We start from the raw sequence: 14,582 nt of genomic DNA on the forward strand, positions 1-14,582 counted from the left end.
GACTCAACCGGGTCTGTCCTCATGTGCGTGATATGAGTATGATTTTTGGAAATAATGGATTGTTTCTGTAACTGAACAGCAGCCACTCAACAGGTGAGAGGCATGGAGCAGGGACTGCATGTAGAAGCCAGAGAGGTGAGTTGAGGTGAAAATGAAGCAATAATGTACCATTTAATCTAATGCCAGGGTATAATGCCATCATACTTTTGTTGAATTGTTTGGTTGATAGGAGGGAACATGTTTGAATCCATTAAAGTACATTAGTTATAATACAACATACTGACATTACTTCAATATGGCTCTGGTTTCCCATCAGCATTGTAATATACCTTGTTTGTGTCAACTGCTTTCATATCCAGAATTTGTATTAGTTATCGTAGTCCCCACTTCTTTTTTTCGGGGATTAACCCCAGACTCCCTGTTTTATTGGAGGTTAATACAATCAAGCAGGGAGAAAGAGTTTCAGACAATGACAGACAGAGCAGACAACCATAACCCAAATCAGCCATGCAAATGCCATACCTAGTCAAACCCTATCACATAGGACACTGTACTACAGTGTAGTGTATTGTACTGAGTATACTTCAAGTATACTCAGTTCAAAGAGTATACTTGACTCCATATTACCCTCTAAGCTTGTGTCAAAAACATCAAAATTGGAAGAAAGCAGTGGAGAAATTGTGTGCATAAAGACAGTGTCACAAATTAGCTGGGATGACTTGAATTCAGCAGCCAAAGCCTGTTAAGTTCACCTCTTTGAACTTTTGTCAAATATGTTGTTACTATAAAATACAGGTTAGAATTGAATTTGGCATACACAATCTATTTGTTGAGGCCCCCTGACAAAATCCTAGGTGTGCTTTACAATAATTAAATAATTCTTAATTTGTTCAAATGTGCTTCTGTTTATCTGCTTTTACTATTGAGTGTCAATTCAACTGCAGTTCGAGTAACAGACGGTACACGTGAGCCTGAGCGGCCAATTTTCCCTTTCAGTCGTTTCATTGTTAATGTCGGCTGACGCCAGCCATGTCTTTGAAGACTGCTGCTAAGAATAGGTCTGTAGCACTAATGCTCACTGATCCCAGGTAGTTCCAAGGTTTACAGTGGCTTGAACTGATTGCAGTGTGCGGACTCAGATCGGTAACACAGGAGGACTTCAGCGTAAACCGTCATGTTAAGCATAGCGTGCAAGTCCACCCCATGTCTAACACACACACACACACACACACACACGTCTGACTCATGTTCAGAATCATCTCCAGGCATTCCGGAGATGCCTAAGTTGTGCGGAGATATGGAAGGAGAAGGGAAAGGGAGGGAAAAGAAAAGAGTGAAGAGCCTAGAGAGTTCCTCGCTTGCATCAAGTCTATTCCAATCTGTTTTGGCTTTCAACTGTAGAATATCAACCAGATAAACTGGATTTTCCAACGTTCCTTCAGTCCTTTAATGGAAAACCCCTTTCTTGGGCATTTCCTGTACTAGTATAACTAATGTACAAAATGCAGCACAAAATTGTGTTCATTCAACAATGTTTTTCATTGATACATATTGATAAATGTTGCCTTGTATTGGATTACCTTTTCTCACAGAGGACTCACAGGGAACCCTCCAGAACAATGACTAATGACTGGAAAGTCTTTCTGTTCAGACCGGTGGAGAAGCAGTCATGCACTTGAGGGAGTTCCATGTTTCACTGAAAGCACCATGTGCAGAGGATCGAATGGGATGTGTTGTATTCTTCACAATAGTGTACTGCAGAGAAAGCAGAGGAAGGCTCCACATTAAGTCTGAGCTTTACATTTTTGCTGTTCAGTTGTCAGGTACAGAACTCTGCACAGCATCCTGTTAAAACTGGAAATACAAGTTGCAAGATCCAAGTTAATGGTTATTTACCAAGGTTTAGGTCACTAAACATCAAAGGCCCTTGGTTTGAAGAGCTCCTCCACTTAACCGTGGGGGGGGGGGGGGACATGTCAATTTGTTCATATGTAATGGTAACACTAGTGGAATTGACCTCCATCGAGAGTTGGAGTAAAGATATTCTAGCTGTTAATCATCAACATCTAACACCACAACAGCCAACATCTAAACAACGTGTTTTGGCGCATCTCCCTGCCATGAAGAACAGTTAACAGTTAAGGAAACAATTTAGATTTACCAATATATACCCAAGTGTGGGTAAAACTGTTGCAAAGGCAAAGTATGTAACATGCATCGTGTCAGCAGGATTTATATAAAAGACCTGTTTGTTTTTTTGAATCGACTTATGATGGTGCCAAGTGGAACATCCGGTCTGGTATTCAACTGTCCCAACAGAGAACGCCTTTGTTTAACTCATCCATTGGTGGCAATAATGGAACGCCTTAAGCATCACAAGACCCTTGTGCTGCAAGCGGTTCTCTTTACTTGACTTCTTCCCTTGTGCCGTCTTTCTGTTGCAGATGAAACATATTGGCCTATTTGAAAACGTTAAATGTCTCCCATCAAGCAGGCCAGACGGGCGATGAAATCTGTTGTGACGCCATGCTAGTCTTTATGGGAGTAACCGTGTGTGTGTGATGCATTGGGTGAGGGTTATGTAAAATGAACAATCTAATAATGGGAACGGGACCACTTCTCATCACGTCTCCACAGCAACCAAAAATAAGAGTGGTCTACTAATTGACAAAACATATCAATTCACTTATTAGAAAAATTATAATTTGGCATCTATCTGAATGCCCCAAAACAGGGGACAAAGCTAGCTGATTGGATGTTTTATGCTCATTTGCATTTCCGACATTATTGACTGAATGTGAATAAAACCTTCCGTGAGTTGTGGAGTCTATGAAGGTGCAGGAATAAGTGTCAGCAAATTGATGCCAGTAGAACACAAACTGCATAATGTAATCATCGTTTCCAAATGACTATTGGATAATAAGGCTTATAGAGGGCTAAATGATGACAATTGTGTATTAGCTTTTAGTCATACTATTACACACTATTCAAGCCCAACTAGTCAAGCTGATCAAGCAAAGATACCAGCCCTAGATCCATCTGAAGCAAAGTGACGCAACCCACACATAAACTTATTTTCACATACATTGTGAAAGCCACCACAGGCGTGTGTCGTCATGCAGGGATCGTGTGAATCCATGATGAGGTGGCAGCAACGGACTAATATCACAGCAACGGACTAATTTAACGTGTCAAACACGTTAGACAACGTGTGTGTTTGCGTGTGCGCGTTTGTGTGTTTCAGTTCTTATTATAAAAGTGTGGGAATGGGGTGGATGTTTTATAGTCAATAGTCATGCAGGGGCTGGTTGGGTTGGTGGGCTCATTTAAAAAGATAATTTCAACTGCCAAACAAACTACGTATAGACAGCAGCGGGGACTCACTTAACCCTACAGCGTTTAACCAGGATGTGCCATCGACCTGACTGACTGGTTAGATTTAAAGAACTTGTTTCTTCATGCACTATTTGAAACGGCTTCTTGTCTTGCATGTCATCTACAATATTATAAATTATCTTAGCAGACCACCCGACTGCATGGTGATGCGCTGGAAAGGCCCGCCTGATAAAAAAAAAAAAAAAAGAGTAGCTTGAAACATCTTAATCTGGTGCAATATGGCTATACAGACTTTTAGGATGTTAAAAACGATAACACAAATCTAAGCTCCATGTATTTAGGACAAGTTTATTCCAGAGTTACATAGCCTGATGCTGGGTAAGGAGATCTGCACTTGTCCTGGTCCCATGGGGGAGAGAGAGGATTGGCTTCCTGGTAAATAAAGTACTACAGACACATACATACATACGTGCGTGCGTGCATGCGTGTGTGAGAGAGAGAGATATCACATTATGGAGCATGGTGTTTTGAGGAATTGATTGAATAACAGCGGCTTAATGCAGGCTATAGTGAATTTGAGTGAAACAAATGAAGGCCTTTTAATACATTTTCTAATGATAGCGCAAATAAAATACATTTGCTTGCTACTTCATTGCCTTCTAGGGAGACCTTGCATTAAGAGCTTTAAAACAAACTTGGTTTGGAAGGTAGAGAGCTATGCAATATTACATAAGCATCCCCATTTTTAATAAACTCTATTTTGTTAATTTACCAATTAACTTAGGATACTATATTTTTTTAAGAAACTTTTATAGGAATGTAATGACAAAATCTGTAATGTGAACAAAAATACCAAGCAGGTTTAATTTATAGTGAAAACTAATCAAGTGGTTCACTTTTAGTACATCGACATTGCCACATTCAAATGAGGAAATCAATTAATTTAATCTAATCCTGAACCACTGATCATCCTCGACTGCACCAAGTACCAAGTTCATTCACAGCTAGTCATTATTAGAAGACCATTGATCATCATAATCATAGAGATCATTATCACAATGGAAATGACCTCATTGCATATATGGCCTCTAGGGCTACAAATCCCTCAATAAAAAGCAGAAGCTCCTCCTGTTGCAGCTGTTTCCATGGCATCCTCGCATGCAGGTAAGCCAGTCGACCCCCATGGTTGTGCCCTACATCAGGCCCACCACACCTCGGCAGCCTGGCCATGGAAGAGCTCTTCCGAGAACAGGTTGCTAGTCCCCCCATGGAGCATTGCCTTTAGGCAGTAAAGGCAGTGGCAGGCACACCTTTATTGGGACAGCGGCTGAGAAAACGCTGACTCAGGCACGGTCCACGTGTCCATATATAAACCAGACACCTGCCGCAGCCTGTCCACCTGCAGCAGCCTGCTTTGAGCTCTGGCTCGCAGGTAAAACGGTAGTCGTAGGAGGAGGTGAGAGGTATCTTTATGTGCGGAAAGGGTGTCCTCGTTATGTGTGTCTGTGGGTTAGACATGCTTGTGATTTTCCAAGGAGAGCTACTGGATCTCCATGGGGCTAAATGCTGGCTAACTTAATCTCCTGCCCTTAACCAGAGTGATTGTTTGTATTGGGCCTTTAATAACTCTTAGGGTCTATTTTAGGACACCAGGAGAAAGACTATCAGGATATGACACAAAGCACACACACAAAGAGTAGATAATCTTCAGACAAAACATTGTTTTAAATATTTGCCTCCAGCATTTGACTTGCCAATACAATATTTATACACACACCCAAAACATTTTCCCTCCATTATAACTTTTCTTTGTATTTAACAACAGGGCCAAGACCACATATCTTCTAAAGTGATACACGTAGAACAATGTATTTTTCCTAAACACGCATCTATGGACTTTGACCTAAAAATGTTACCAACAGTTAGTATGTAAACAAGAAAATGACAACGATTTGGAAAATGCAGAGCATGACTGCATTTAAATGCACTTAATGTAATACTAAAACTGCACCAACCTATACAAGAGTGCAGCACTTGAATGACTTATTGGGCTGAGGAAGGTTGTGCTGCACACAACATGCTTCGAAAACAGCTTAATCATCGATCCTTCTCTGCAGGGCACGCATTTTCATCACGATACAACTGCTCATACTGCAGTATCTGTATTAGGCAAATATCGACCAGTAGATAATTCCACGATCGCCGTCATTGCAACTGATCATATCAGGTGTGGGGGGGAGGGGGGGTAATGTGTTCAGCAACAGGTACACAAAATATAAAGGGCAGTCATAGCATGGAGCAAAACACAGCCCCCAGACGGAGGGAGGGAGGGAGGGAGGGAGGAGGGGGACAGCAGCTGTTGTGTCCGCTGGCTTGGAGGGAGGGATAGGGGGAGAACGGTTTGGTTTGGGGGAGGAGGGAAGGATAACAGAAGGACTAAATGGTGGATCATTTTACACACAGACCACAAACTGTAGCTGTGTTGAAGACCGTCGGAGGGGACCGATTGGAACCTGGTTTGTCAACGGCACTATGCTGAAAATGACATGGCCGCGGCGTCACCATTATCAGCCATCACCTCATCAGCACCCGTGGGAGAGATGGATGTGGGATAATACCATGGAGGGCATTATCTGGCTGGCCTACTGTAAGCATGATAGAAACATATTGACAGCATGGGGATCAGTCTCCAGAGTGGTTTTAGTTGTGTCATGGTGGTGTGGATAATCAATAGCAGCCCCCCACTCCCACCCGTGAGAACGTGTTCACTGGTAGTGGTGGGGTGCTGGCACTAGCTGCACGGGTGGCAGGACCGTTAACATGGAAAAGCCATGGAAAAACTTATAAAAACAACCAGATGGGTTCAACCGTTGATTTAAGTCCTCAGATATATAGCTACGCAGTCTGCCCTACAAATCTAATAAAAGGTTGCAAATATCTTTATGCATTATTATGGAGGAGGATGCATGGTAAAGTAAAGTCTGTATATCTTCCCTCATTTCATGACAGATTTTAGAGCATAATTGTATCCCCATTCCCTTGGGAGTACAACAAATAATCATAAACAAACCAAAAACTGTGGCTGCAAGCAGCGCCTTTATCAGGAAAATGGGAGGTTTTAATCATCTCCAAGCAAGAACCCATTAGACATCATTACAGGTTCTGCTTGGAGAGAATGGCATGGCATGCTCATTACTACTCCGCACGGATGGAGGTAGGCAGCTAATAGCCCTGATGACTGCTAAAACTCTAATGTAATGCTAACCCCGTCTTTTAAAAATACATTTGAGCACATTTCCTCCTGTATGTTGTGGGTGTGTGAGTCACTCGAGGGCCCCAGAGGGGGAGGTGTGTCTTGGGGGGTCCATTAGGGGTCCTGACTGGCTATGTTGATGGGCTGTTTACTAGCACACCACCTGGGGTAAGGAGGGATCCACAGAGCTCTGTTCAAAGCTGTGTATTGTGGTAAAAAAACAACACTGCATTTCTAGGTTGATGCTAGAGCAGACTAGTTCATCAATATTGATGTCAACATTGAGGTAGGACTCTAGAGTTAGTCGACCCTCTCTACTGTCTTTGTCCTGATCTTTAAAAGGTGAAATAACATGTTCTCTCTCCACCAAGTGGCCATGTTCAAGGACAAACAGTTTGTCCAACTGACAAACACACAGACTTGGAAACCTTGAATTCAAAGCAGAAGAACCGCTCCATTTGTTTACACATGTGATTGGATGATTTAATTATACAATTCTATTAATATATAATTGTACTGTACATAGAAACTGCACTGTACGCATTTCATCATCGAGCTCAGAGGTATTTTAATGTAGAAACGGATTTCCTTTGAAAAGTGCTACATCCTGTCAAGTCTCAAACTTCTTCAAACACTTGGCACTAAAAGCTGTTAGCAATTTAACGCGATGCAGGTTAAGCCTTTCCTCCCAATAACAATCCTGTTAGTTAGCCTACAAGCTAGGTGTCTGTTTAAAATAGCACAGCAGTGCAGAGCTGTGAAGCTGGGATTAGATGTTGTTGCCCTGGGGCCCGCCAGGCACTGCTCTAATGAGATGGGGGGGGGTCAAAGGTCGAGAGTGCAACGGAGAGCAGGGCTAGAGTGGTGGCGACACAGGGGCCCAGGTGCTGTGCCTGAAACCTCTTGTTTGTTGTTAAATACAGGTGTGCTTTTGGTAAATAACACGGCTGTGATGGTACCAACATTCACAGGCCGTGCTTACCATCAGAGAGAACAACTTTCATAAAGTCATGCTTAAATAAACATTGCAAAATTCTTAATTTTTAAAGATTTCAAGTAATATATTGTATATAAATATAATATAATAGTATTGCAAAGACCGTGTTACACGACCGCTTACGAGGAAAATGTGACCTGGGTGTAGTTTTGGGTTCAAGTTTGTGGAAATAAAAAGCAAGTTAAATGGGTTCATAAACTTGTATGTGTGATAGCATGTATGTCATCAGGGCATGTGATAGAGGATAGAGGGGTGTGTGTGTGTGTGTGTGTGTGTGTGTGTGTGTGTGTGTGTGTGTGTGTGTGTGTGTGTGTGTGTGTGTGTGTGTGTGTGTGTGTGTGTGTGTGTGTGTGTGTGTGTCTCTCTCTCTCTCTCTCTCTACAGAGGGCGTGTTGCTATGAGGTCATGAGAATGATGGGATGTTTGCACAGTGAGGAAACAAAGTAACATTCCCAGCAGGGAATACCAACCCTCCCTGAACTGTGGTTTGAGGAAGCTGCTGGGAATTTAAACCAATGTAAAGCTAGAATAGCACAACTGAAGAGCTTTGCTGGACCGATACACTGAGTGGAAAGCAGAGCAGCTTACTAAAACGTACAGCACATGCAAAAACAATATAGACACAGCCCCGCTAATGTCGTTTTCAGGTTACGTCCTCTATTCACTCCACTAGGATGATATGCCAACACAGTAACATCATCTATGCCAGTGTAGCACCACCTGTACCAGAGTAGCAACAACGTCACTATAGCAACAGTACCTGTACCAGAGCAGCATCAACATCACCATAGCAACCCAAAATGTACCAGCGTAGCACCATCTTGGTACCAACTACAGTAGCACCAGAACCACTATCCCAACAGTAACTCTATAGGGAACAAAGTAACTAAATCATTATCTCACAAAACACCATCACCATAGTAACAACATCACAACATAAAAATAATCCTCCCCCCCCCCCCATCAATGGCATCAATGGCAAAATAGATGATGAGGGTGTGGTCTCTCTGACCACAGCAGCCATGACACTGGGGGAAATGAACACACTCTGGTGGACTGAATAGGATCAGGCCTGCTCGTGCAAGACAATAAAAGCTACTGTCCCGCGTCAGGAAAATAGCATAATCATCAGTATAATGGCCTTTAGAGCCCCTTCCCCCACCCCTTCCTCTCCAACACTCTGCTGGAGCTTGGCCGAGACCCACACAGATGGTCTCTCTAACGCGGACACAGAACACCCAGCAAACAGGCCCCCAGAACTATAGGCCTTCAACAGGATCAATGATTACCAGGTTGGCTGCACAGTGCAACTACAGTTACTCAGCAAGACTTACTTAAGACTTACACACCAACTTAATTTAAAAAAAAACTCAACAACTCAACAACTACAATACTATGGTATTGTGGGGTGAATTGACTTCCACTCCCATTATAAATAAACTAAATCCGTTGACATAAGGAGGGACCAATAATCTCCCAGGGAGGGCTAGAAGCAGCTTTCAGCCTATGCATACAATACTTCTTTACAGAAAGCCGAATGCAGTAATCGCATGTTGACAACCATCAAATAAGTTGTACATGTATGCTGGTATAGGCATGAAAAACCACAGGGCTTACTTGATTGTTTTTCGTTAATTTCCACAGAGGACTGATGTAGTGCATAACGCATCACTTCCTGAACCGCCTCAATCTCCAACCAATGGCTTTACGAGTAGCCAGACAAATGGAAACATGCACGGTTCACGTTGAACACAAAGTGTATGGTGCGATGATGAATAGTAGGCCTATTTGGGAACCAAATAGCCTTAGCCTTCTTCAGTCAACCCTGCATTAGTGTGGCTACTGCTAGTCTTCCATGGCCACAGGGCGCTCTGCTGAGAGAAAATCAGGAGATATGTGCATAACTCTCTCTTAACGTCATGCTTGTGTTTATGGGAGTAACCGTGTGTGTGTGTGTGTGTGTGTGTGTGTGTGTGTGTGTGTGTGTGTGTGTGTGTGTGTGTGTGTGTGTGTGTGTGTGTGTGTGTGTGTGAAAAGCGTTGTTTTTTTAAATAGAGTGATTTGGTCGATTGGGTATTCTGCATGCAGAGTTGCCCACATTCACATGCATGTTTATTTGAAAATGAGCCATACGTTTTTGTGTATGATTAACATGCTATGCAAGCAACTCTTTCCCTCATTTTCTGAACATGAACAGTAGCAGTCTGCAACTGTAGTCCATTTCTTTCCCTGCATCGTTCTTCCTGTGTTTACAACTTAAGTGAGATGCCAGCATATACTTTGCCTCCATTCTACAAAATTCCCATTTGCTTAAGAGCAAGAGAGCACAAAAGAGAATGTCAGAAATGTATTAAAGACAAGGGCAAAACAAGGATTCACCTCTAGCAGGAATGATGTAACTGCATATGTCATATGGTCAACCAAATCACATGAAATGGTCAACATGGGTCAATCATTTCAAAACCTTGTGGCCCAGGAAACCATGCAACAGTGACCATTCAAGCCAGCTTAATGAGTCCTTATTTCTGCCTTCTTGATCAGAGAGGTGGGGGGTGTCCGAGAGGCTGGTGATGGCCTCAACTATCTGGCTCTTTGTTTGACTTTCACGGTGGTGTGCACTTGCCTGCTGTGGGCTGGGCCATGGCACAACAGAAGCACACCCCAGTGTGGGGAGGATGAAATGTCAGTGGTGCTTTGCAGCTCTTCACTTTGCCTGTCTCCATTTCCTGGTGTACTTCAGTGTGTACAGGCCTATTCAGCCTGCAAATAACTTCCTTTTACATTTAGGGCATTTAGCAGATGCTTTTATCCAAAGGGACTTACAATAGGTACATTTGTCATAAGAAGTGAAACAATATATCGCTGTCGGTACACTAAAGATGTTAATAGAACCAAGCGTTTACAAAGTACTTACAATCGCTAGGCTAACCCCTTCCCCGTATACAGCAGTGTTAGCTTGTTACTGCAGATGCTACACAATTAAGTACTATGAATAAATTAGGGCTGGGCAAGTTAACGAGTTAATTACGCCTTAACGCAATCTTATTTTAACGCGATGAATACAAATTGACGCATTAACACACGTTTTTCTTTTTTTATATATATGATTTTGAAAGGTTTTGTCCACAGAATGTCAACATTCATATCAGAAATCATTTTTCTTTTTAGTTCCACTTACTTTACATTCAATTACACTTGCAGTAAGTGACTGCCTGATTACAATTGCAGTAGGTTACAGCCTGTTTACAATTCTCAAATCTGTGGCGCTACTTATTTGAATTTAACTACACTTGTAACTGTTGGTTTACAATTGTACGAATTAACTGCCTGTTTACAATTCCCAAATCTGTGGTGTTCCGTAAGTTTCATATTCAACCCACACTGAGTGAGTCAATAAATCTCCCTCAAGATCACTTGGTCTAGTCTTTGCTTATCAAGTACATTTGGTATAAGTGATAATGTGTCATTCCATTTGATAACCTCATTTAACTTCAATTGGAGTGGATTTAAAAAATAATTTTAAAAGTGTGATTAATCGCAAGTTAACTCACCAAACCTATGCGATTAAAACTTTTAATCGTTGCCCAGCCCTAGAATAAATACAATGTACTGTATTAAGTGTGTACATTAAGTGCATACATTAAGTGCCAGGAGGTACAACATCCCAGGCAGATAGCAGGGTCTGAGACTTGTATAAGATGTTTTATAAATCAAAAGCTTACGGTTGAAAATGTTTGATGGACATGGATTTGTATCGGCCCATAGTCTACCTACTCACTTTGCCGGAATTGGGTGGAGTTGTCATACCATGTCTGCATCTGCATATCCTTTGTGGGTAAGAACTAGGATGCAGGCCACTTGTTAAGACCTTATCAAATTATACCAGAAATAAAAGCTTCAAATTGTAAGGTCTGTGGTTGAAATGGCTGAAGAAGTAACACAGCTAACCCAAGCTACGATTATGAGCATCTGGCAGGGGACTATTTTCCCCAAGAGAGATGTTGGAACCGTCTAGCTGGGCTGAAGGTTAGCTACATCTGTTGAGCAACGGAACACTTTAGCTCAGGGACATCAAGGCACCAAAGCTAGAATTAGACCTGGTTGAAGTGGGAACCCAGCACTGTGCAGATGCTTTTAAAAGGCAGTTGGATGACATACCGCTATTTTCTTTTTTAACAGGCACATAATTGAACAGTGCGTTGCCTTGTTTCACGGGTTCATTTCTCCCTGATGCAATACAACCTAGCATAAGGAAACGGGAGGCCCAGAGCATTGCCATTTTCCCTATTTTAAATATCCTTGAACTTCAGACAAGTTGGTGTACAACCTTTTTTAAACAGTTTTGTAACAGTTGTTTCAAACATAGGCCAGGTTTTTCTTTTTGCCGATCTCAATGGTTATGTACCAGTACTGATATTCAATGACCGGACAAATCTGTCAACTTAAAGCAGACCCACTGGAAGTGAAAAAGCATTCACATGCTGATAAATGCTTCTCTCGGACTACCAGACTTCCTCTGAACTAGAGCGTGTGCCGAGGCCTGAAAAGAAACCAACACTGAATTGCGTGAGATGTACTATGGTATAGAACAGGAAAACACCCCATGTAGTGGTACTGTCAACATTACTAGAAAGGCCTACCAACTCAACTGATATAAAAGTGTGTGTACACTTTTATATCAGTTGAATTATATACATTTAAACGTTGCCACGACAACCAGCTAGACAAGCCAGATATATTTGAATGAATTAGAATATTATTGAATGCTTTACATTTGGTAGGCTCATTCAACATTGCTTCCTTCACACCACAGGTGATGTAGCAGGTGTATCAGTCCTCTGAAACAAGCCATCACTATATGCCTTTGTGCCAAAGCACTGATCCCAGACGTATTGAACACAACACTACCAACACAACAGCTTAACTGGAAACTAAACCACACGATAATATCCGTACACCGAGGTCTACCAGCCAGGGCGAGTTCAGATAGGCTCCAGACCCTGCCACAAGTGGCCCATAGTACATTATTTAGCAAGTAACAAACTATCCTTTTTCATGTCCGGGCTGAGACATGGACCCAGCTAGGCTACTGAATGAATAGTCAATAGGTAGTGAGATAAGCATGCAAACATGGTGAACCCACAACATGAAGCACAATAGCCGTGTTGTAGTCATTTTAACTTACTTGTATGGAGTCGTTTGCCATCTTTGCTCAGCGCTGGTCAGATACCGGTGGGGGTTTTAGCTTCAGTCCGACGAACTCCACACTTGTTAGACCGTCTCACGGCACTATATCGTCTCCTTGTTCGGCTCGACTGTCAGGACTTTTAAAACGAACAAGAAGATTCACTTCAAATTTATATAGCAGACGTTTCGGATGTGTTAACAGGTCTTTGTGCACATAGTTTTATTGACACAATGGTCCACGGGGGTTAATCCGCATTGTTAGACGAGCCACTACCCTAAGAGCTGGACCTCCTGGGATATAATGTAGGCCAACGTGCAGCATTCAACACAATAAGTATGACCGACGAGAAGAGAGTATCAATAAAACATCTCCGTAGAGGATTGGGTACTGAAAAAAAACCTCCGCATCAGAGACATTGTTTAATATCCAGATTGTGGATCCAACAGCCGCCAGCTAGCACGAGTCAAAAGGAAATCCATCCATGAACAAGACTCCCCGTTGTCTTCGGCCAAGTCCAGACTGAACCAGCACGCATCCACAGGGGACGTTCAATGACTAGATCAACTGTAAAGCCTCCCTTCTTTCCCAGTATCGGTGAACAGTAGGCTACACGTCTCAGTCAGTGTCTCTCCCAGGGTAGGGGGAGCCTGCTGTCAATTTTGGTTGATGCCTTTTTCCGCCAGAGACAATGGACAGTCCAATATCAGGAAGACAAAGGATCTTCGAAAGGTATAGCTGAACAACCATGCAGTCCAAAACGAAACAGAGAAAACGTCGTTCTTCTTTTTTAGTTCAGAGGTTGGAGGCTACAGGGACCGCGTTTTAAGAGCACACGAGCTCTGCAGCTGACGCGAGTGGACACAGACAACCCTCCTCAGAGACGAGCCGCTCGCTCCCGCCACTCGGGAAATATTGGAACAGTCAGTGGGGACGCGCCCAAACGGGTCACGTGATAAAGTGACGGTTACTAATTAGGAGAAAATTGGCCGGCTCACTTTATACCGCTTTAAACTTAAAAACGTGTAAAGTTACTCTTTTCATTGGTTGGTTATACAGTCTCTGATTATATCCGTCTGTAAGATATGGAGGATTGTAGGACAATTTCGCAAGTATCATAACTTCTAAATTACATAAGAGATGATATATTTTGCTAATACTACATACTACAAGGGTTATAGCCTACTAATAGCATATTAAAACATTGTATTACGCCATGCTCATTATGTCTGTATATGTATGGCAATCAGCAAAATTAAAATCAGTTTAGGATAAAATTGAATTTGATCTAATCCGACATTTATATCAAATTAGATTAGAAGATTAGACGATTATGTAATATATAGTATACTAATGTATATGTAGCCTACACCTCGGGCAGTGGGCTTGACACCAGCATATCCCATTAGAAAGTACGATCTCAAAAACAACCGTATCCGTGAGGTAAGGTATCTAAAATATTGTTTATACAAACATTGATTCAATGATAAAGATACACACAAGATATTCGGGATGGAAGTTTTTCCCAGATTACTCATAAGCGAAGCTAGCCGTTTCGGAAGTCATCTCTAAAGATTAACAGGAGGTTAAAAAGGTCAACAGTAGCGCGTATGCAAACTAGCTAAGTAAGTCTATGCCACGCTTTGTTGTTGTTTTTTAAACAGATTTTCAACAAAAGAAAGAATGTCAAATGTCGAAGTACCAGACAAAATTACTTCAAATTCACCACAACATCAACAACCTTCATTACGAGCTCTACTCCAGGATGAAACGATAAGCGAGGAACGGGGCCTCTCTGCCGCCGTGGTAAC

The 14,582-nt window shown here is 42.2% G+C and overlaps 1 protein-coding gene across 1 annotated transcript in view; it reads right to left on the reverse strand.

The window, feature by feature from the left end:
- pkn1a (protein kinase N1a) overlaps positions 1-13,588 on the reverse strand; it is a 46,060-nt gene extending 32,472 nt beyond the window's left edge. Inside the window, exon 1 of the mRNA XM_084465913.1 lies at positions 12,772-13,588. Coding sequence (XP_084322039.1) covers positions 12,772-12,792 — 21 coding nt within the window. The 5' untranslated portion in view covers positions 12,793-13,588. The remainder of the gene's footprint in view (positions 1-12,771) is intronic.
- Positions 13,589-14,582: the final 994 nt, after the last annotated feature.

The sequence above is a fragment of the Micromesistius poutassou genome (assembly GCF_964030765.1).
Source record: "Micromesistius poutassou genome assembly, chromosome: 3".
NCBI classification, from domain to species: domain Eukaryota; kingdom Metazoa; phylum Chordata; class Actinopteri; order Gadiformes; family Gadidae; genus Micromesistius; species Micromesistius poutassou.